This window comes from Callithrix jacchus, chromosome X (genome assembly GCF_049354715.1).
Source record: "Callithrix jacchus isolate 240 chromosome X, calJac240_pri, whole genome shotgun sequence".
Lineage (NCBI taxonomy): Eukaryota > Metazoa > Chordata > Mammalia > Primates > Cebidae > Callithrix > Callithrix jacchus.
In genome coordinates this window covers 125,972,597-125,995,670 of record NC_133524.1, presented here as the reverse complement: position 1 = coordinate 125,995,670, position 23,074 = coordinate 125,972,597, and the positions used below count along the sequence as shown (strand labels likewise).

The following is a 23,074-nucleotide window of genomic DNA, read 5'->3' as shown; positions in this document are numbered from 1 at the left end:
AAGGAAGCAAAAAGACAAATCCAGAACTTAGAATTTCTAAAGGAGAGCTGATCCCATTTATTTGACAAGTTAATGGCAAAAAGCAAATAAACACATAAATAAAAGGTACATGGACAGGAGAGGGGTACTCTAGAATAAAAGGGACTTAAGAAATATAACTACTAAATATAATGCATAGGCTTTGGGACCCAAGTTAAACAAATCAACTGTAAAATCTTTAAGACAGTCTGGAAATGTAAACACAGATTATTAGATGTTACTAATGAATTAATGTTTGTTTTATTAAATGTAACAGTAGCACCGTGGTTATATAGGAATGAAACAATGGCACCATGGTTATGTAGGAAAATATTCCTTTTATGAGATACACATTGAAGTTTATGAGGGGGGAATGACAATGTCTGGAATGTGCCTTAAAATAATTCAGAAAAAGGGAATAAAAAAAGCAAGTGTAGCAAAATCTTAGCTACCTCGGTGTAAAAAGACATTCACTGCACTATGTTATTTTCTACTCACTCGTATGTTCGAAATTGTTTATGAAAAACTACATATTTAAAGATTTAAACTGTTAAAGACAAAAATGGAGGCAACAAATGAGATATACCCTAAGGCCAGCCACCCATCATCAGGTAACTGAAACTTTTCCTCATAACTGCTATCTCTAATCATAAACACAAAACATAAGCTTTACATCTTTGTCAGAATTCTTCAGTGAAATGAAACCAATAACCATAGACAATCACTTTAAACAGCTGTTTGCCTTTAAAAGAAAGAACATTTATAACAGCCAATCACAAAAAAGGTCAAAATGTTTCTGCCCTTCTGCTTTATAAACTGCAGTAAGATAAGCTTGTTACCTGGTTTAAAGTACCCTGGATTGAGATCTGTACTTTCTCTTATTGCATACAATAAAGTTTAAAATTTTTCCTGATTTTATTTTTGACAAATCAAAAGGAAACTGCTTTCCCTCAACTCTCTTCCCATGGGCTGGAATGGGGGTTTGATGGTGATCCAACTTCGACTATACAGATTAAAATAATACCAGAGGACAGGGGTCAACCAATGTTTTCTGTAAGGGTCCAGACAGTAAATACATTCGGTTTTGCAGGTCTTATGACCTCTGTTGTGACTACTCAGCTCTGCCACTGAAGCACAAAAGCAACCATAGGCAATAAATAAATGGGGTGGCTGTGTTCCAATAAAACTTTATTTACAACGGGGAGTGGGCCAGATTTGGCCCGCAGACAGTAGTTTGCCAATCCCTGCCCTAGGAGATGGTAGGGCAACAAAAATGAAGAAACCTGGATCCTGGATGACTGCATGAAGTAGTGCTGCCTTACCAGCACTGACTGCAGTGCTCTAGATGGTGACCTGACAGCGAAACAAACTTGTATATGGAGACTTATATTTTTGAGTTTCTCTGTGACAGTAGCTCAGCCTATAACCTAACTGATACAGTGAGAACTAAAGTACTAAGCATGAAAACGGCCACCAGGGAGAGACTGAAGAGGAGAAAAGAGCTAAAGATGGAACCTAGGTGGGAGAAGAAAAAGATTTAAGGTATATACATAAAAAGGAAGCCCACAAATGAAACCAAGGAATAGGAAACCTAGAAGAAGAATCTAAATAGTGTGGTGACAAAACCAAAAAAGAACTTCAAGTAGAAGGAATGAAGTCAAAATAGGTTAAGTAAGATGAGAACTAAAATGTCCACTGGATTGGATAAGGTGGACATTACTGCTGACCCTGGGGAGAGTAATTTGAATCAAGTAGCAGAAGTGATTACAGAAGGTTATGGAGGGAATGGATGTACAGATTACTCTTTTGTAAAATCTGGATGAAAAGGGAAGAAAAGAGCTAGCATGGTATTTTAAGGAGGTCAGAGGATCAAGAAAATATTTTAGGATAGAGAGACTTGACCATATTTATCATTTGAGAGCACATAACCAGTAAAGAGGAAGATGCTGAAGATAAGAGGAAAAGGGACAAATGATAGAGAAAGGTCCCTGATAAAATGGAAGTGAAAACCAGGGTGTTTTTTTTTTAACTTGAACATATATCAAAATCACTTGAAAGTCCTGTCAAACCAGACTGCTGGGTCCCATCCTACCCTTTCTGATTCAGTAGGTATGGGGTGGGGCCTGATAATTTGCATTTCTAACAAGTTCCCAGGTAATACTGGTCTGGTCTGAAAAATCACTACAGTAAGAACAAGGTAAAGATGGGTATAGATGTAAGTTTACACGTGAAAGGTAGAAAGGACAAGAAATTGAGAGGTGTAAGGCCAGGCCATAGGAGGTGGAGTTGTCTGCTGAGAGTAAGAGGAACAAAGCGCTCTTCAATTAAATTCTCTTCATAAATACTTTTTCTAAGTGAACAAAAATAAGCAGTGGGGAAAGGTCTCCCTATTCAATAAATGATGCTGGGATAGCAGACTAGCTATATGCAGAAGAATAAAACTAGGCCCCTACGTTTCACCATATACAAAAATTAACTCAAGACACATTAAAGATTTAAAGTTAAGACCTAAAATCCTAAGACTCCTAAGAGAAAACCTAGGGCCTTGGGAAAGAATTTATGACTAAGTCCTCAAAAGTAATTGCAAGAAAACAAAAAATTGACCAAGTGGGACCTGATTAAACTAAAAAGCTTCTTCACAGCAAAAGAAACTACCAACAGAGTAAACAGACAACCTACAAACTAGGAGAAAATATTCACAAACTATGCATCTGATGAAAATCTGGCATCTAGCATCTATAAGGAATTTAATTCAACAAGCAAAAACCAATTAACACCATGAAAAAGTGGGCAAAAGACATGGACACTTCTTTTACATATATATGCATATGTGTATATACATATGCATATATATGTGTATATATATATGCATATATATATACATATATTTTTTATTCCCTTTTAGGTTTTGGGGTACATGTGAAGAATATGCAAGATTGTTGCATAGGTACATATATGGCACTGTGGTTTGCTGCCTTCCTCCCCATCACCTATATTTGGCATTTCTCCCCATGTTATCCCTCCCCAACTACCCACCCCCTGCTGTCCCGCCTCTAGTTCCCCCCCACAGACCCCAGTGTGTGATGCTCCCCTCTCTGTGTCCACATGTTCTCATTGGTCAACACCCACCTATGAGTGAGAACATGCGGTGTTTGATTTTCTGTTCTTGTGTCGGTTTGCTGCACTTCTTAAAAGAAAACATACAAGCAGCCAACAAACATGAAAAGATGCACAGTATCACTAATTATCAGAGAAATGCAAATCAAAATCACAATGAGATACCATCTCACACCAGTCAGAATGGCTATTATTTAAAAGTAAAAACAACAGATGCTGGCAAGGCTGCAGAGAAAAGGGAATGCTTAGACACTGTTGATGGGAATGTAAATTAGTTCAGCCACTTTGGACAGCAGTTTGGAGACTTCTCAAGGAACTTAAAACAGAACTACCCTTTAACCCAGCAATCCCATTACTGGGTATATATCCAAAGGACTATAAATCGGTCTACATAAGGACATATGCACACGAATGTTCATTGCAGCACTGTTTACAATAGCAAAGACCTGGAACCAATAGACTGGACTGGGAAAATGTGGCACATATACACCATGGAATATTATGCAGCAATCAAAAATGATGAGTTCATGTCCTTTGTAGGGACATGGATGAATCTGGAGAACATCATTCTCAGAAAACTGACACAAGAACAGAAAATGAAATACCGCATATTCTCACTCATAGGCGGGTGATGAAAAATGAGAACACATGGACACAGGGAAGGGAGCACTACACACTGGGATCTATTGGGGGGAGTAGGGGAGGGACTGCGGAGGGGGAACTGGGGAGGGATAGCATGGGGAGAAATGCCAAATGTGGGTGAAGGGGAGGAAGGCAGCAAAACACACTGCCATGTGTGTACCTACGCAACTACCTTGCATGTTCTGCAAGACCTAAAACCTAAAATGCAATTAAAAAAAAGAAAAAATAAATAAATCATTCTACCAAAAATACACATACACTCCTATGTTCAGCACAGCGCTATTCACAATAGCAATGACATGGAATCAACCTAGGTGCCCAACAACAGCAGTTTGGATAAAGAAAGTGTGGTATATATATATATACCATGGAATACTATGCAGTCATAAAAGAGAACAAAATCATGTCCTTTGCAGAAACATGGATTGAGCTGGAGGCCATTATCCTGAGTGAATTAATACAGGAACAGAAAATCAAATATAGCATGTTCTCACTTATAAGTGGGAGCTAAACATTGCATACTCATGGACAAAGATGTCAACAACAGACACCAGAGAATAAGAGAGGGGAGAAAGAGGGAGGGGGACAAGGGTTGAAAACTGTTGGGTACCGTGCTCACTATCTGGGTGATGGGATCATTTGTATCCCAAACGTCAACATCATACAATATACCCCTGTAATAAACCTGCACATGTACTCCCTGAATCTAAAATAAAAGTTGAAAAAAAACTTGTTCTGTAAATCTAAAATGCTATAAATATTCTGTAAATTACCATCATTTTAGTCCAGAAAGACTATCTCATATTTTTATCTATCAGCCACCAGTGGTTTATTTCATGTGTGTTATTTTTCAAATCCCTCTCTCTCAGTTCTCAAACCCCTCTCTGAATTGCAATAAACAGATCTCTCCTTCACTAACCTAGCCACTTGTGGTTTTACTAGTGGTCAAATTTTAAAAGACATGTGTCCTCTTACTTTTTTCTCACAATCCCCTTAAAATAATTTTAAAATAACTTTTTAAAACTTTGGGTTCCCCTCATATATTTTAATTCTATATTTAGTGCTTTTAATTAATCATAAGTTTAAATAAGTTAAGTAGAAAATATTTACCATTTTATGAAATAAAGATGAAAATTGACATTAAAATTAATGTTTCAGTCTGTGATTTGATAAAATCTTAAAGGAATCCAATCACACTCTTAAGAAATCAGCACCACCAACCTATGCTGTTCTGGTTCTGAATTCAGAATATCCCCATACAGGCCAAAATGTATCATTTTTAATGTGAAATCTCACCCTTAATAGAAATATTAATAAGATAGGGAAAGACAGAGGCATTACAGACTTAAGGTGCCCAAATTAGTTATTAAAGTAGGTTTCTCCAAAAACTGTATTTCAATTTATGTCTGTTTGGCATCCCAGGTTATACCACAGCTCAACATACCATACCAAGATTTAGAATGGGTGGGGACATGTCTTTCTTTTGTAAAACTGAGTAAGGTCTATTACAAACACAGATTCATTCTCGGACCAGTTTTAGGATGGAGTACAAATGGATGTAAGAGATCTGGAAATTGATTCCTATAAAACTGCACAGCCCTTGTAAAAAACCTATAAGGCCTTGCATACCCCAGTGTGAAGACCAGTGGATTAATTCATATCATAATAAATTGACTGCCATTTATTGAGCATCTACTACACTGAGTACAATGATAGGCAGTGTATATATAATCGCTAACTCTTTACAACCCTGTTATAAACAATGTATTATCTTCATTTTTCAAATGATGAAATTGAGGCTTAATGCAGTTAACTGATTTGCCCAAGATTCTATAGCTGGCAAGTGACAGAGTGAGAATCTGAACCCAAATCTGACTCAAAGCTTATGCTCTTCTCAAATCACACTGTATCTCTCTTACCTTTAGAACATCAGTAGGATTGGCTATAGTAGAAGATATCACTCCTGACACTACCCCACAGATCATATTAATTAAAAGAGTTTCATCTGTAAAAAGGAAAAGAAAAACAAAGGTCTGCTTGTATTAGGGCACCAGTTTCTGAGAACACAGTACTGACCTACTGAAGGAAGGGCAACTTGGTTAGAGAGATGACTTCAAAAATGAACCATAAAGCTTAGGAAGATAAAGAAACACAAATATTTCTAGATCTCAAAACAGTGCTAAAATATATTAAAAATTGTAAAATATAAATCATTTCCAAAAACATCATTATTTCTAAAGGACACTGGAACACATTCTGTTCTTCTACATAACTATCAATATCTCACACACGAATTCGGAAGGTAGTATTTCCCTTTCGACTTTTTCAAACATCTGAAGAACATGCTTTTAAAGTCTTTTTCTGGGTAATCATCAACTCGAAACATTCGAGAACTGAATGTTAAAAGAGAAAATCATATGTCTAGTACAAAAACTTATCTGAATATTAATTTTGATAGGCCTTTGATCTCTCCTAGCCTCTGTTAATTTACAGGCTTTCATAATCAAATATGAAAAAGCAATCATTTAGAACTAAATCTCCTCAGTGAGAAAAAAGAACAAAGAAACCACAGAGCATATTGTTCTATAGTGAAATTCAATCTTCACTGTTCCTTCACACTATGAAGACCCCACAAACAGAAACTGAATTAATCCAAGTGAAGAATCTATGAAAAAAAATATTTTAGAAAGAGGTGGAAAAGAACCCTTCACAATCCCCCCAAAAAAAGCCTTCAGAAAAAGCTGATTTTAGGACAATAAAGTGATCCAAAGCACATTACTAACTGAAAGGCTTTCCAGCTGTCCCCAACCATCCAACAGCCCCAGGCCTGTGGTAAAATAACCATTTAGTATAGTATCAGGATGGAAAATGCTACAGCAGCAAACAGACATATGATAATGCTGAATATGCATAAGGTACATCAGAATTTAGCCTAGGCACATCAGAATTTAGCCTAAAATTATTTCGCCTAATAAAAGCTTATCAAAATTGCCAGCTAGAAAATGCCTTACAGTTGAAGTCCTCTTATTGATGAAAATAGCATTAATCTTCTGGACAAGATTGTTCCATGTTTCTTTTGGGATAATCAGATGCCTTTTTTGTTGATACGAAAAGGGACAAATTTGAAGAACAGGTCTCTCTTATTCATATATCACCTCTGCAAAGATTTATTCCAAGTTAGAACAAGCTCACTTTGTCCTTGCAGTGACTCTCCTCCCTTCTCAGGCACCTCATGACCAACACTTCTCGCTAAGCATGACTTCAACAATCCCTTTGAGTATCACCTCAAAAGAGGGTGAGTATACAGACCTTCTAAACGTTCTACGAATAAGCGCTTCAAGCTTTGGTAAATCCCAATTTTAATGGTGCCATATGATGCTTGTCTTAGTAAAGCCGGGGCAATTCTGCAGAAAGAAAAAAGAATAAAAAAGTTATACTCAACATGAATCTGCAGATTATACATATCTAGACAGCCTACTCATTTGCACTACCCATCTCATTCCACCCAACAGCAGAATATGAATTTTTTTCAAGCACTCGAAACACTCACCAAGAAACTGGACATTCTAGGTCATAAGACCAACCTCAACAAATTTAAAAGAACTGAAATCATATACAGTATGTTCTCTGACAATGATGGAATCAAACCAGAAATCAATAAGAAAAATCCTCGAACATTCATAAATTAAACAACATATTTCTAAACAATCTATTGGTCAGACCAAGTGTCAAAGGATATTTTTTAAATTCACAGACCTGAATGATAATAAAATTCAACCTATCCAAATTTATGAGATGCAGCCAAAGCAGAGCTGAGGGAAATTTACAGCATGAAATGCTTACATTTAAAAAAAGGGGGGAAGTTTCAAATCAATAATCTATGTTCCTACCTCAAGAAACTAGAAAAAGATGAGCAAAATAAACCCAAAGCAAGCAAAAGGAAGAAAATAAAAAAAAGCACAAATTAATGAAATTGAAAATAGGGAAAAATCAATGAAACAAAAAGCTGGCTCTCTTAAAAAAAAATCAACAAAACTGATAAACCTCTAGCAAGACTCACAAAGATAAAAAGACAGAAGAAGCAAATCAGAAATGAAACAAGGACTAGCACTACAATTCTTACAGCCATTAAAAGGACAATAAGAGTATAGTAAAACAACTTTATACTCATAAATTTAACACCTTAGAAGAAACTGACAAATTCCTTAAAAACCATAAGCTTTACCAAAACTCAACTAGATAAAACAGCTCAATCTGAATAAGACTCATACCCATTGCAATGGACTGACTGTTTGTATCATCCCCAAATCAAGATCTTAAAATCCTAACCCACAATGTGAAGGTAATAGGAGGTGATTACATCATGAGGGTGAAGCCCTTATGAATAGGATTAGTGCCCTTATAAATGGGATCCCAGAGAGTTCCCTCACTCTCCTTCTGCCACGTGAGGATACAGTTAGAAGTCTTGGCAGTCTGCAACCCAGAAAAGAGCCCTCAGCAAAACCTGACCATACTGGCACCCTGATCTCAGATTTCCTGCCTCCAGGTCTGTAAGAAATAAATTCTGGTTATTTATGAGTCACCCAGTCTATGGTACTTTGTTATAGCAGCTCAAACTAAGACAACCATTAAAGAATTTGCATTCCAAATTTAAATGTTCCCAAAAAAGAAATTTTCAAGCCCAGATAATTTCACTGGGAAATTCTACAAAACATTTAAAAAAATAGCACCAAGCATACATAGTCCCTTCCAGAAAACAGAAGAGGGAACGCTTCCCGACTTATTTTAAGTAGTATTACGCTGATACCAAAACCAGATAAAAACAGTACGAAAAAGGAAAAGAACAGACCAATGTCTCTCATGAACTTAGATGCAAAAATCCTTAAGAAAATATTGGTAAATTGAATCCAGCAATTTCTAAAAAGAATTATACATTATTACTCACCTAACAGAGATTTTTTTTTAATCAATCTCTACTTCCTAACAGTTGCAGATATGTCTTTAATCATATCAACAAGGAAGTTCTAGAGCCAAAATTTCACCCTATTTAAGTTCTCCTTTAAACTGGAGACATTCTCATTCATACCTCCTTTGGGATTCTTCCAAATTGCAGAACTATACTGTAGGAGGTATAAATAGAAAGACAGCAGCAGCTCAAATGGTTAGGATTTTAAAATGATGACTAAATATGCATATTTCTGACTTTATTGCTTGCTATCAGAAAAGAAAATATCTTGTGATTCATCCATGCTGATTAAAGAACAAGGTGAAACAGATGATCCACAAGTCAGGATGGTGGATCATCTTCAGGATGTACTACTTGATTTTTCCAAGAAAATTACCTTTTAAATTAAGTCTAACATAGTTTAACGATGTAACATAGTTTAATGATAAAATTAATGTCATTCTCTGAGTAATAAACTGGTAGCCTAGATGCAGGAGTGGCCTAGGAAACTGGCAACAGATGAACTACAAACTAGACAGGAAACCACAAACTTATGGCTAATCAAAAGGTGACAATAAGGATGAGTCTCCCTCTCTCTCATTATGCACTTTCTGTTTAAACTGCAAGAATAATATCTTTTCAAAGAGGAAAATTTTAAAGGAAGTCAGCATTTGCCAACTCGGGAGGGATATCACAAAATATATACAATGAATTGGTGCTGTTATTAACAGTGGCTATTAATGACTCTTGGGAAATCTGGAGAAAGCCTATGCTGCAACGACACATCCATTTTAAAATGTTATCACTTATAGTCAATGAACACAAAACCCAAAGCTCAAGACTTAGGAGAAATATAAACTGGCATATCCATACTGAATTACAAGTTGAAATAGTGAATATGAAACAGACACAAACTATCAGACAGCTGAAATATATGACTTCTTCAAAAAGCATTTCTATTAATGATATAAGGAAAGAATCAGTCTTACCCTGAATAGAGAGCCAATACACCTTCCTCTTTACAGATGCGAAACAGCGCATGGAACATCCCTCTATACTTTATCTCTTTGAAACGGGCATCAATGCTTTGGCCTTGAACCTGAAGTCGTGTTTTGGTAAGGTCCACAGGAAAAGTTCCTATAAAGGAACACACTCATTTATAAGTATGTCCAAAGAATCACAGTTAAGTAGTTGCTAAATATAAGCCAAGGACAATATTTGAATCCTGAGACAAAGTCCTTTTTATAACACATAGAAGAGCGCTACTAGAATACCACTGTCAGAAGACATGAGTTGTATGTGGTAAATGAAATGCATTATACGATACACAGGCAGCACCATTTGACCTGCAGTATACTTCTAACTGTAATATAATAAAATGCTTTAAACTTGTCCTAATGTATTATACATGCAAAGTAATTAAATGTTGTTTATTATTTCATCTGTAACATACAATCTGGCATTTATCAGTCTCCTTCCTTCCCCTTCCCACCTCAAGTCTCCCCACCTCTATGTCTCATAAAATCTCCCCAAACTTTCACAAAGATAGGAAAGCATGGGATTGCTGCTCCAGATGCTCTTATACAGTGTTACAAAGTTTTGTGGGTTTTCTCTTTTATCTGTTTACAAGAAACAAATACTCCTCTAATATTATGAAAGATAATGGCAAAGTCCTATTTGGTTCTACTCATCCTGGTCCCTTAGGTAATTCAGGACTAATACCTGTAGAGTGCTTGGGGGGAAAATTTCTTTAACCAAACATCTTATGTCAACAAACAGAAGTGGTCATTACATTGACAAAATATATTTCAGGGTGTAAAACTAACAAGGTGATTAGGTAGCTCTGGTCACTGATGACCCGAAGATTACAACACCACAGGATATGCCAAGAAAGTCAGTAGTCACTTATGAATAGTTTAGGAAAGAGAAAATTTGGAAGATGGAAAAATGACAATCTAAAAATATATTAAAATTAAAATCATGTAGAAGAGAATCTTGTTTGATCTTGTTAGTACATTTTCTTCTAAAATGGAACAGAGGTTTGAAAAAAAGGACTTGCAGTACAAAGAAACTTATAAACAATTTAGCATAAAAGAGCATCAATAAAGAAATATAGCAAAAACCCTTATGACATATCCAACTCCCTCTATATATGCATGTCTTTTACTTAAGCCTAGCAAATTAACCAATCACTAAACTACCAGAAAACCTTTCCTGAGTTTGACTTTTCTTAACTTAATCTGCTATACCATTAGTAGTACTTTCTCTGAAATATTACTTCATGGATTTGAGACAATTTTTAAAATAAGGCAAGCTTCTTATTTTTTATCTAGCTTTCACCAAAAATAACCATCACCATAAGCTACCATCTATACCATATAATGCAGACTTGTCACTTCTCACATTCTTACCAAACTCAGCCACGATAGAGGCAAGGCCGCCATATACAAAGGGTTTCCAATTCAGACCAGACATCTCATGACTTACAGTGGTACTTTTCTGGTGCTAAAAATAAACACAAATCAGAACAAGGCACAAGAGTGAGGAGCATTTGTTAGCATCTGATCATATAATTTAGATTTGCCAAACAAATTGGCAAATAAAACAGATGTAAAGGAAAAAAACCCACCAAGTGGAATGACACAAAATGGGGGATCCTGTTTTATGTGCTGGATGATCATGAGTTTGTTCTTTACTGACATTTTGTAGGGGTAGGCATGTGATTCACTCAGAGATCAACCTGTGCCCTTCATTCTCTCTAGTTTCTTTAATGTTATACTCATCCCCACCCAGAGAAGAGGCTTCAGTCCATCCAGCACACCCAACTTTGACATTCAACTAGATAATTACAAATGAAGGAATCTGAAATTTAAATTATATAGGCTGAGGCATCTTATAAAAGCAGTGCATGGTATTCAGTTAGCTTGATTCAGGTACAAAGCACAGGCTCACACTACTACCCTCTCATATTCTTAGCCCTCCTATATGTTCCACTAAACTTTAAAGTTTCTAGCTATATATAACTTTGCCTCCCAACCAGGCCCAGGCTGAGCTAAGCACCTTTTTACCTTCCTTCTAGCCAGCCCCCAAAGGCATGATAGCAATACGATGTCTCTCTTCCCTCTGACATTTAATGTACATCCATCTAGTGGATCTCCTTTTCCTTCTTCCTGGACTTTTAAAACACACAAATACTTTTCTTCTTTTATATTCTAGTTCTTTAACAACATATTCTGCTCCCAGCCTCCCTTTTCTCCTTCCCTATCCCACCCCCATCAGACCTGTCATTGTCAATCTTTTCAGCTTTACTCTCTTTTTCTGCCACTCTCAGCTTGTTCTCTCTTGGATTTTATTTTTTCCATAGCTCTGGCCTCTAGTTTTGCAAATTTTGGCATGTATTAGAATCATCTAGAAGGCCTATTAAAACATAGATTGTTGGGCCTCCCCCTTTGAGTTTCTGATTGGTGGTGTGGCCCTGAGAATTTGCAAGATCCCAAATAGCGCCGATGCTTCCACACTTAAGAACTGTTCTAGGCATTGCTTACTAAATCTTGGTCCACCTGAAAGTAGTATCTGTTCTTCTCAGATTTCCTTCAAATATTCCTTTTTCAGAGCTTCACAGTATGTATACATCTGAATTTCAAAAGCAACTTCCAAGTGGTTTGTGGGCAGGAATGCAGACTCTTGAAGTCAGACTGCTAAAATTTAAATGCTAACTCCATATTCATTTATTGACTCCACCACTTACTAGTTCTGTGACCTTGGGCAAGTTATTTAATCTCTCTATGCCTCCACCTTCTGAACCGTAAAATGGAACTAATAATAAAAACTATATAATAGGGTTGCTGTGAAAATTAAATAATATATGAAAAATGCCTTGAAAAGTGCCTGGCACCTAGCTCAATAACTGTTAGTTAACTATCATTACTACATTTTTAAACATTTAAGTACCCAAATTTACATCTCAACAGATGTTACTTGTTGTCCGCCCCTCTCTCCCATTGCCCAGTCTGGGGTTAGCACCTTTGAGTCACAGTATCCATTTAAAGGTTTTGCTTTACTTCCACATAAGGAATTCTCTGTAACTAAGCAAAATACAATTTTCCAGAGAAGATAGCAAACATGCTGATTAAACGCTATAGTTACAGACCACAAAAAATCATTATGGAGGCTTCCTCTCAAGCACAGTACATATAGAGTCTGGGATAGATAGCCCTTTTGGAGGAAAGTTGTTGAAAAGAATTCTAATGAGCAAAGTGGGAATAGCCATTTCAAATATCAACTGCAGCTGGAAATCAGAGTCTTGAAGACTAAATATTACCTTATCAAGATTTATGTTATGCCGACGTTTTCTGATTAGAATTGATAGTAAACTATGACACATATGGTGAGAGTAGAAATGGAAAAGCAAGACCATGGCATATACCCTCTTTGAGTTTGTGAGGAAAAATTAACTCTCTATTCACAAACTTCGAGATTGCCCCAAAATAGTCTTAAAGGTTTCAGACAGCTACTGTGCTTCTCTCCAAAACTTTCTCTTTATAACTTTTTTCAACTCTGCATTATAGAGAAAGCTTCTAACACGACTTTACAACCTTATATCCAGCGGGTTAGGGAGCAATGATAAATCAGTGAAAGGCAGGGAGCAAGGAGGACATGGCAGGAAGACCAAAGCCCAGTAGCCCAGTGATTCCCTAATGAAATTCCCGCAATTCTGGGGCGAAATGACAAAAATAAGGGCACTTAGTGCTTTTTTTTCCAGTAAATGTATTTAATTTAGAGACTGTCTATTATTAAGAGATCACATTCTTCTTACACCTGGAGCATAGGCTGACTAGCCTGTATTTGTATACCTTCACCACACATTCATTTACATTTTACTGGCCCATGAAATCCAAAAATCTGGGGACCACTGGCAAAACTCAACATTGCCACAATCACCACTTCCCTACCACCCTCCTCTGACAGTAAAATCTCTCTCACTCCAATGTTAGGAAAAAATCTTAGGAACAAATCCTGAATCATCTTTGATTAGATCTGTCTTTAGACACTCCCTCCTCATATTGAGCCAAAAGTCTGTCTTCCTCTAATTTGTACCCAGTCTTTGGAGTAATATTCAACAGATGCATTCTTTTTCCCTAGGCAAGCCCTTTAAACACTTAAAGACAGCTGTGATGTTCTCTTACATCTTATGTTTCTCGGACTACATATCCATGATCCTTCTCTTCATTCACACATTATACTTGAATTACTACAGCTGAAAATTGCACTCACTTTTTTGGGAGCCACATCAACTATCATATCATTAAACTGTCAGCTGAAACCTCCAAGTCTTTTCAATAAAGTTGTCCACATGCATGCATGTTGTGTCACACCTATTCGACAGGTGTGCAATATTACTTGAACCTTCTTTTATCCCTTCTATATCTTAATCTCAGGCATAAAAATGACTAGGATGAGGTTCAGCTTCAAGATGTCCCATGTTATTTCCTCTCTTAACTAAGTAAGATCCATGAGGGAGGATACTATATCTCACAGTACCTTTTATAACCCCCATTACAGCTTGCACAGAATTGAGTACACACCCATTCAAAATTTAGTTGGTTTTGCAGTGTGAGGTCTTTTACCTCTGTATGCAGCCTGTATATAAAGGATTGCAGGGGAAACCAGAAAGGTAACTTGCTGGGCCTGGTCAATGCCGCACACCCTATACATGACGCTATCTTGATCCCCAGATATTCTCTGCCTACAAGCCTGCTTCCCTTGCTTTTGTTGCAAGGAATTACTTCAAGCCCTCTAAAAATGATTTTAACTTGTAGGGGCTAACCCCAGATATGGGTAAAAGGAGTCATATCTAAGGTAAAATAGAAATATAGTACCTTACATATTTTTACTGCGTAAAGAAAACTGTCATAAAAATGCCAACATTTATTCTGAAGATCTGACTTCAGAAAATTTGATAAATTAATGAGTGAGAGTAAGAATGTCCTAGAATACAAGTTACACAGCCCTATACTACTCCAAAGATTTGGTCAGGAAACTCTGGGTCCCTTTCTTGCTTTCTCCTTCAAGAAAAAGTAGGAATTAGAGATTCTCAGATTCAGAAGGTAACAATGGACAGCTAAGCAGATATTATTGAAGGCATGCTAAATGCCCAAACCTGCAATGCACTTTGGGTATAATCATGTTTGAAAAACACAGCTACTAGAAAAACTAGAAATCACAAGTGTAAAAAAAAAAAAGAAAGAAAAGAAAAACACAGCTATACGTTCTAGCACCAAGACAATATTTACCATTCAAGCTATCTTTCCTGAATAACCAATGAGATGGGACAGGGGGAAAAAGTACAAAATATAGTACTTGCCTTTCAAGAGCTTATAATCTGGTGAAAGAAATCAAAGTAGTTCGTTAGAGAAAAATTAAGTGCTAAACTGTGCAGTACAAACTTTAAGAGCAAGAGGAGCATAGAAAACACTACAACAAGCATGGGCTTGAATAATTTGAAAACTGTGGAGGTGAGAGAACCTAAATTGAATCTTGAGAGAGGGTAGGTACATTCTGGTTAGGTGCAGGGAAGGGAGAGGAGCAGGGGAGAGACAGAATGAACAGAAACGCAAACGTGGGAACAAGCACAGCATGTAGAAGCAGGCATCAGCATGGTTTGTGCTAAGAAGAAAAAAACCTAACTGGAACAAAGAACTCCCTTGTTGACTGGAACAGTATCAGACAAGAAGTGTGATAAGGAGCATGTCATATGGAAAGGCTGGAAACCAAGGGGTGGGGGTGGGGTGGGGTAGTGGTATATAGAAGGGGGCTGCAAGTTTTGCATGTGTATATGTTTTTAACAGCAAAGTGACTTGAGAAAATCCGCATTTTAGTTAGCCTATTAGGGCTGCAGGAAACACAGTGGATTACATTACAAATGGGAGAGCCAGGGAGACTAGCTTAGGATGGTGCAAAGTACAGCAGACAAAGACGCTTGTTGGCACTGAGGTTAGAGATAGACTTCCCAAATGAAGACACAAAGAACTTGATGATGTAGGGAATGAAGACAAGGGAAGAGTTCATGATAACGCTAAGTATCTCTAGCCTGGGGGTGGGAAAAAACAACAAGGAATCACTAATAGGAAACTATAAATGTCCCTGCTGTTATCTTGTCTGAGAAACTAATTCATGTTGATAACAGCTGTCATGCCAATCAAGTAACTGAACTGCATTTTAATAGATGCCTTCAACGCCTTGATCTCAGGAGTGACAGGGGGTAGAAACCAAAGGGGAGCATCTCTCAACAGCATCCCTCACACTAATACAATGGAGGTGTTTGCTTACTCCGCTTACAATCACGGCCGCCGTTGCAAACTTCACCCTTAGAAAAATTAGGATTATTCCGGGAAAGATACCCATTCACCCTCTGGGTAGCAGGATCTTGCCAGTTCCTCAGCTGTCAGAGCGAGCTCGTGGAGAGAAGGGAGGCGCCTGAAGGAGGCGGCCTCCCAGGGGGGTCGAGGAAGCAGGGTTCAATCGAAGAAGTAAAACCACCGATGCCAGAAGAGTGAAAGACAGGGAAGGGACTCAGCTGAGGGGAGAGAGAGACCAGAGGACCGTTAAGCCCCTCCCATGCCGGGAACCAGGCCAGCCCGGCCCTGCGCGGCCTGGCGCGGCCCAGCCCTGCTCCCCAGCCTGGAAGTCCAGGAGCTCCCCCTCACCTGCTCCGGCTCAACGGACGACTAGGAAGCTGAGGCTCCCACAGTCGGAAACGCTACTGCAGTGCCAACCCGGAAGCATTGAAACCAACGGAAGTAATCAAGGCGTTGCTTCGGCAACGGTGGCGCAGCCATTTCAACTCCGCCCCTTCCAAACCTAAAAACAAAGGCGCGAAATAAGAGGCGGAAGCGGCAGGGGTCTAAAGGCGAGGGTAGGAACCACTGGGGGCGCAGAGGCCTAGAGGGAGCAACCGGGCTTGCGGGAGGTGGAGGTAGGGGAGCTAAGGCGTAAGAATTTGGCAGCTTCTGCAGTTAATGTGCTCGCCAGAGGGGAAAGAAGTGTCGCCTCGTCACCGCGATACCTACCTACCTGGCGCGTGCTAGAAAAGCAGGGCAAAGCGAGACGACGGGGCCTCGCCCAGGTATCGGGGCTTGAGGGGTGAGGCAAGGAGAGTGGTGGGCGTGATGCCCTGCGCGCGCAGAGTACGAAAAAGGTGGCAACGTGGAGGGGGTGGGGCAAAGGCTTCAAAATAAAAGTAGGAAAATGAGACGTTGGGGTGAGCCGAATTTAGTGAGGTGCCTGGGCTCGATAATAAAATAAAGATCAAGGCCAGGCACGGTGGCTCACGCCTGTAATCCCAGCACTTTAGGAGTACGGGCGCATCACCTGATGCCAGGAGTTTGAGACCAGCCTGGCCAATATGGTGAAATCCCGTCTCTACTAAATATACAAAAAAAAAAAAAAAAAGGTTAACTGGATGTGGTGGCGCGTGCCTGTGGTCCCAGCTACTCGGAAGGCTGAGGCAGGAAAATCGCTTGAACCTCGGAGGCGGAGGTTGCAGTTAGCTGAGATCGCACCACTGCACTCCAGCCTGGGGTGACAGAGCAAAACTCCATCAAAGAAGGAAAGAGAGAGAGAGAAAGGGAGGAGCGAGGGAAGGTGGGAAGGGAAAGAGAAAGAAAGGGAGAGAGAGGGTAAGGAAGGGAGGGAGGGGGAAAGGAAGGGAGAAAAAGGGAGATAGAGGGGAAGAAAGAAAGGGAAGGAGGGAGGGAGGGAGGGAGAAAGATCGAGAAAGCACCTACTGGACGTCAGACATTAACGAGTGAAAAATTAGGGTCAGGCCCCAAACTCGAAGCTCTCGCTTTAATCAGAAACTTTACTTAAGAAAGAGCAAGTTGGATACCGAAAAGGGGACCATAAAAAGCTAAATAGATGAGGCAGAAAAACACCCACAGGGGAAATCCCAGTTGATACAAACCCAATAATCCGTCAGAAGATGACAAGAATCCGATGCCCGGTTTCCAGCTCTAGCCCCTGTGGACGCAGGAAAGGGGAACCGCAAAGACCCCTGGGTGAATCCCAAAACCAATGGGCTATGTCTTATTTTTGACCTTCTTACAACGTTACCTAATCATCACGTGAGAGTACACAATAACAGGGGTTATTGGTTACATGCTATAAGGAAAAGTCAGTGCAAGGCAGTTGGCCCTAAATGGTTATTTGTTGAATGAATGAATATTTGGAACTGTATTGTTCCAAAAGGATATTTCTCATTTTAGTTCACCTTGTTTTATTTTGTTGGTTTTTTTGTTTGGTTAGTTTTGGACGGAGTCTCGTTCTGTAGCCCAGGCTGCAGTGCAATGACGCGATCTAGGCTCACTGCAACCTCCGTCTCCCAAATAGTGATTCTCCTGCCTCAGCCTCCTGAATAGCTGGGATTGCAGGCACCCACCACCACACACGGCTAATTTTTGTATTTTTAGTGGAGACGGGGTTTCACCATGTTGGCCATGCTGGTCTCCAACTCTTGGCCACAGGTGATCCACCTGCCTTGGCCCTTCCCCGCCCCCCTGCCCCGCGCTCCCCGCCCCGCAAAGTGCTGGGATTACAGGCGTGAGCCACCATGCCTGGCCCGTTGTTGTTTTATTGTAGAAAAATGTACATTACAGCCAGGAGCAGTGGCTCATACCTGTAATCCCAGCACTTTGGGAAGCCGAGGCAGGTGAATTGCTTGAGATAAGGAGTTCGAGACCAGCCTGACCAACATGGTGACACCTCATCTCTACTAAAAATACCAAAATTAGCCAGGCGTGGTGGTGCACTTCTGTAGTCCCATCTACTTGGAAGGCTGAGGCAGGAGAATCGCTTGAACCTGAGAGGCGGAGGTTGCAGTGAGCCAGGATCATGCCATTGCACTCCAGTCTAGGCAACAGAGTGAGACCCTGTCTCAAGAAAAAAAGGGCATTACATAAAATTTACCATTTTAACCATACAATTCTATGGTATTAAGTACATTCCCAATGTTGTGCAGCCATCACCACTATCTATTTCCAGAAATGTTTCATCTTCCGAAACAGAAACCTTTTAATCACTTCCCCTCTCCCCTCTCCCAGCCCCTGGTCACCACTATTCTACTCTCTCTACGAATTTGCCTATTCTAGGTACCTCATATAAGTGAAATCATACAGCATTTGTCCTTTTGTGACTGGCCAATTTCAATTAGCATAATGCTTTCAAGGTTCATCCACACTGTGCCCTGTATCAGAATTTCTTTATTAAGGCTGAATCATATTCAATTGTATGGACAGAGCACGTTTTGTTTATCCATTCATCCACAGATGAATATTTGGGTTGTTTCCACATTTTGGCTATTATAAATATTATGAGCACTGGTGTACAAGAATCTGCTTGTACACCAATGTACTTTCTCTCAATTTTTAGAGGTATATACCTAGGACAGCAATTGCTGGACCATATGGTAATTCTATGTTCAAGTTTTTAAAGAACTGTCAAACTGTTTTCCACAGTGGCAGCATTGTTTCATCACAGCCTTTTAAAAATATAGCAGTTATTTTAGCTACTTTTCTGATCAGAAAAATGTTTAAGCATGCTGTTTTATGAAAACTACAATATCGGCAAAGATTTTTTTTCCTTTATTGGAAATATTTATTTAACAACAACAAAAAAAAACCCAGAATACAAAGTGTGGTCCTAACAAACTAATGGTCTATTAATTTTTAGTAGCAATCCATATTTCTAGTGATGCTTTTAGAAAACAATGCAACTAAACATTTAAAAGTCATACTAATATTGCTAATATTTACACTTTGCATCCCAATTGGATAAGCATCCAATTGGATACATATCCTAGTAAATTTTTAGGTACCAAACAAAAATTAAACTGATATTCACAACATAATGGTTTATTTTCCTTTTTTTCCTGGCTATCATGTGCCTTACATTTTTATAATGAAAAGGGGTACCAATTGTTTAAATGTCTTTAAAAACTACCTGTGGGAAGAAAGTTTCCCAGGTGCCATGGCAAGAGACTGAAAGCACAGTCTGTCCCAGTCTAATAAATAACTGATTACTTAGTTATAGCAATGATATATTTACTGATTACTTAGTTATGGAAATGACACCAAATAGATATTAGATTCAATCACATAATCAATTATAGAATCAATGATATTACATCATTATTCTCTATTAATCTTTAGTATTATAGTGTAGGAACATTTTAGTCTTATGGTGTAGACATAATCGGGTGAAATACAATTAGGAACTGAAGGGACATTGTGAGAAGTGATTAGGAGGCAAGAGTAAATGCCTTAGGGTAGCGCCAGTGCCTGGGAAGGTGCCTGTTACTTAGCAGTCCGTGAAGGGGAGTTTCCCTTTCACTGGGGGAGTTCAGAGAAAACTCTGCTCTGCCAGCTCTTAAGGAAGGCCTGACATTAGTTGGATGGGCCTACAGACATCCAGGGGCTTAAACACCTCTCTGTGGTGTTGCGCTCTGATGGTCACTATCCTTGTCGGCTTTCATGTTCCACTTTCCCACCTGATGCTCCCTTGTAAATTCTTAGAGGTTGTGACAAGTAAGAATAGAGGAATCCTAAAAGCCTTTGATCTCTCTGATAAGTGCATAGAAAGATACTGACGTATGTGTCTCCCCTCCTTGCAGTGGCTACCTGAGAGGGAGGGGCCCTCTGTACTATACCCATGTGACCCCCTGTACTATACCCACGTGACTCCATAAACTGTACCCACATGGCCCCTGTATTGTAAGAACGTGGTTTGCTTGACCCCTACCAATCATGTCAGACGAGTTACTCTTCTGGCCCTGCCCCCGTGCCTTGTATACAATAAATATCAGCACATCCAGGCATTCAGGGCCACTGCTGGACTCTGCGCCTTGGTAGCAGTGGTCCCCTGATCCCAGCTGAATTCTTCTTTTATCTCCAAGTCTTGTGTCTTTCTTTTCTGTGATTTATCATCTCCACACACAAAACAACACCCACTAGACCCTGTGGGGCTGGACCCTGCAACTCCCCATCTACCTATATAGCAAGTTTTAACATGATTCTTCGAGTCATCCCTTACCCAATAAATTCATCTGATTCTCTACCCTGTAATGTATACCTTACATACACGTATATAATCCTTTATTCATCACCTTCTATAACATTATCAGTAGGCTCATCGGCCTCACCTTGGTGTTTTCTTCTTTAAATCTGCTACTCTAAAACAAAAGTCAGCCAATTTTTCCTTTTAAATGGCAAGATATTAAATATTTTAGGCTGTACCTGTCATTCCATCTGTCACAACTACTCAAAGATGCCACTGTAGCACTGGTGTAACCACAGATCACATGTAGGAAGTGATATGGTTGTGTTCCAATAAAATTTTATTTACAGAAACAGGTAGTGGGCCAGATATGTTACCAAGCCCTGCTCTAAAGAAATCCTAAACTAGTATTTTTTAGGTAGAACTAGCATTTGAAACTAGAATAAAAGAGGATATAACTGAATAACAGAAAATTAAATGGTCCTACTTCGAGACCGTAACATATGATTAAGAATATGTGAACTGAACTGATAAGCTTAAAAACTCCTAGGTTAAAAAAACAGTTGTGCACACCTATTCAATGAAAAATTATCTTACTCTTGGGAAGAGCTTGAGACAATGATCAGATTCTACCATCTGCTTGCAACCAAGCCCATGCAATTACTAGAAAACGTTGGGTACTGGCTGGGCACAACAGCTCAAGCCTGTAATCCCATCACTTTGGGATGCCAACTCGGGCAGATCACCTGAGGTCAGGAGTTCAATACCAGCCTGGGCAACATGACAAAACCCCATATCTAGTAAAAATACAAAAAATTAGCTGGGCGTGGCAACACACACCTGTAATCCCAGCTACTTGGAAGGCTGAGGCAGAAGAATCACTTGAACGCAGGAGGCAGAGGCTGCAAGGAGTTTTGAGACCCTGTTTCAAAAAAAAACTGAAAATTTTAGGTATAAATGATTCAACAAATAAGAATTTCTCAGAAAATTTCTGTTTGTCTCCTTGGATTTAAACTCAAAATGGTGGCATAAATAGGCCTAATTAATTCAAGTTGAGGGGTAATATTGCAAAAGCAGACATAAAGAAAAGCTAGGAGAGAATTTATCAGTAAACCCCCTTCCTCTCTGCTCTTATTTTATAAAAAGTAAATAGTGAATGCTCAGAAATGACAGCATTCTAATCTTAAAGTCGAAAAAAAGAAAAATCCCAAAGGAAAAACAAGGTAATAAATCAAAATCAACTTGTAATAGCCTTTTCCTAAAAAAATGAAAGCAACAAACACAAAAAAGACAGACTAAATAAATCTACATCATATTGAAAAATTACAGATTATATCTTTATTACATTGACTGGTTTTTACTTGGAATCAGATTACTGCTGTTCCAACATGGCTTTACCCACCTCTTAGTGTCTCCGTTAAGAATGCCTGTTTCAGTTCAGCCTGGAATCCACCACAGGGGCTTGCTGCTGCTGACAAGGCCTCGGGTATAACTGATGCTCTTGGTTCTCAGTGAGGTGGTCCTTTTGCATTTAACTTGGACTTCCACCTCTGGCACGTGCTGTTCGATAGTCTGTCTTAGATGTTAGCGATCCCTGCTTGACTGCAGCTCCTCAGGCATCAGGGACCTCTAGTGGCAGCTCTGCTCTGCCAACAAAGATTTAAACACACACAACACACACACACACACACACACACACACAGATGCACACACACACACACCTGTAATCCCACTGCCCAGTGAAACACATGTTAATGCAATCTTTCTGGGATTTCTTTTTATTACAATTTATTTTATGACAATTGTTTTTTCAAATAAAAGTTTTGTTTGCTCCCATGGAATTCTAAACACGCTTTTAAAGGAATAATATTTTAGAAATGTACTTACCTAAAAATATACCATTTTCCAAATAATATGCAGCCATCAGAAATTATGTTTATGGAAACTATGTAATAAATAATAAACCCCATCATCTATTGACTGCCTACTATATTCCAGAAACTTGACATACACCAACTCTAAACCTTACAGCAACCCTGTGTAGCCTTTAGCATTTGACAGACCAAGTTTTGCTAGCTGTGTGGTCTTGCATAAGTACCCAACCACCCTATCTTCAAGTTTCCTCACCTGTGAAAACAAGGATCCTACCAGACCTATCTCTGGACTTACTGAACATTCAAATGAGCTGATTCATATAAGGTACTTGGAACAGAGCCTGACACATCATAAGCACTCAATACATGTCTATTATCACCAAAAGGGGTCATGCCTTAAAATTTAAACATGACAGAATAAAATCAAACC

At 39.0% G+C, this 23,074-nt stretch overlaps 1 protein-coding gene and 1 pseudogene across 5 annotated transcripts in view; both read right to left on the bottom strand.

Annotated features, from left to right (window-relative positions):
* Positions 1 to 16,494, bottom strand: part of SLC25A14 (solute carrier family 25 member 14) — a 39,782-nt gene extending 23,288 nt beyond the window's left edge. Inside the window, exons 1-6 of one of the 5 annotated variants that reach the window (XM_002763257.7) lie at positions 16,429 to 16,494; positions 16,052 to 16,298; positions 11,134 to 11,227; positions 9,712 to 9,859; positions 7,087 to 7,181; positions 5,697 to 5,782 (exon numbers count right to left, since the gene is read on the bottom strand). In XM_002763257.7, coding sequence (XP_002763303.1) covers positions 5,697 to 5,782; positions 7,087 to 7,181; positions 9,712 to 9,859; positions 11,134 to 11,227; positions 16,052 to 16,126 — 498 coding nt within the window. In that variant the 5' untranslated portion in view covers positions 16,127 to 16,298; positions 16,429 to 16,494. Of the gene's footprint in view, positions 1 to 5,696; positions 5,783 to 7,086; positions 7,182 to 9,711; positions 9,860 to 11,133; positions 11,228 to 16,051 lie in introns of all 5 variants that reach the window. The other 4 variants (XM_008989882.6, XM_017968687.5, XM_078362298.1 and 1 more) reach the window with 4 other exon arrangements.
* Positions 16,495 to 22,164: 5,670 nt separating this feature from the next.
* Positions 22,165 to 22,390, bottom strand: LOC108589775 (SNRPN upstream reading frame protein pseudogene; annotated as a pseudogene).
* Positions 22,391 to 23,074: the final 684 nt, after the last annotated feature.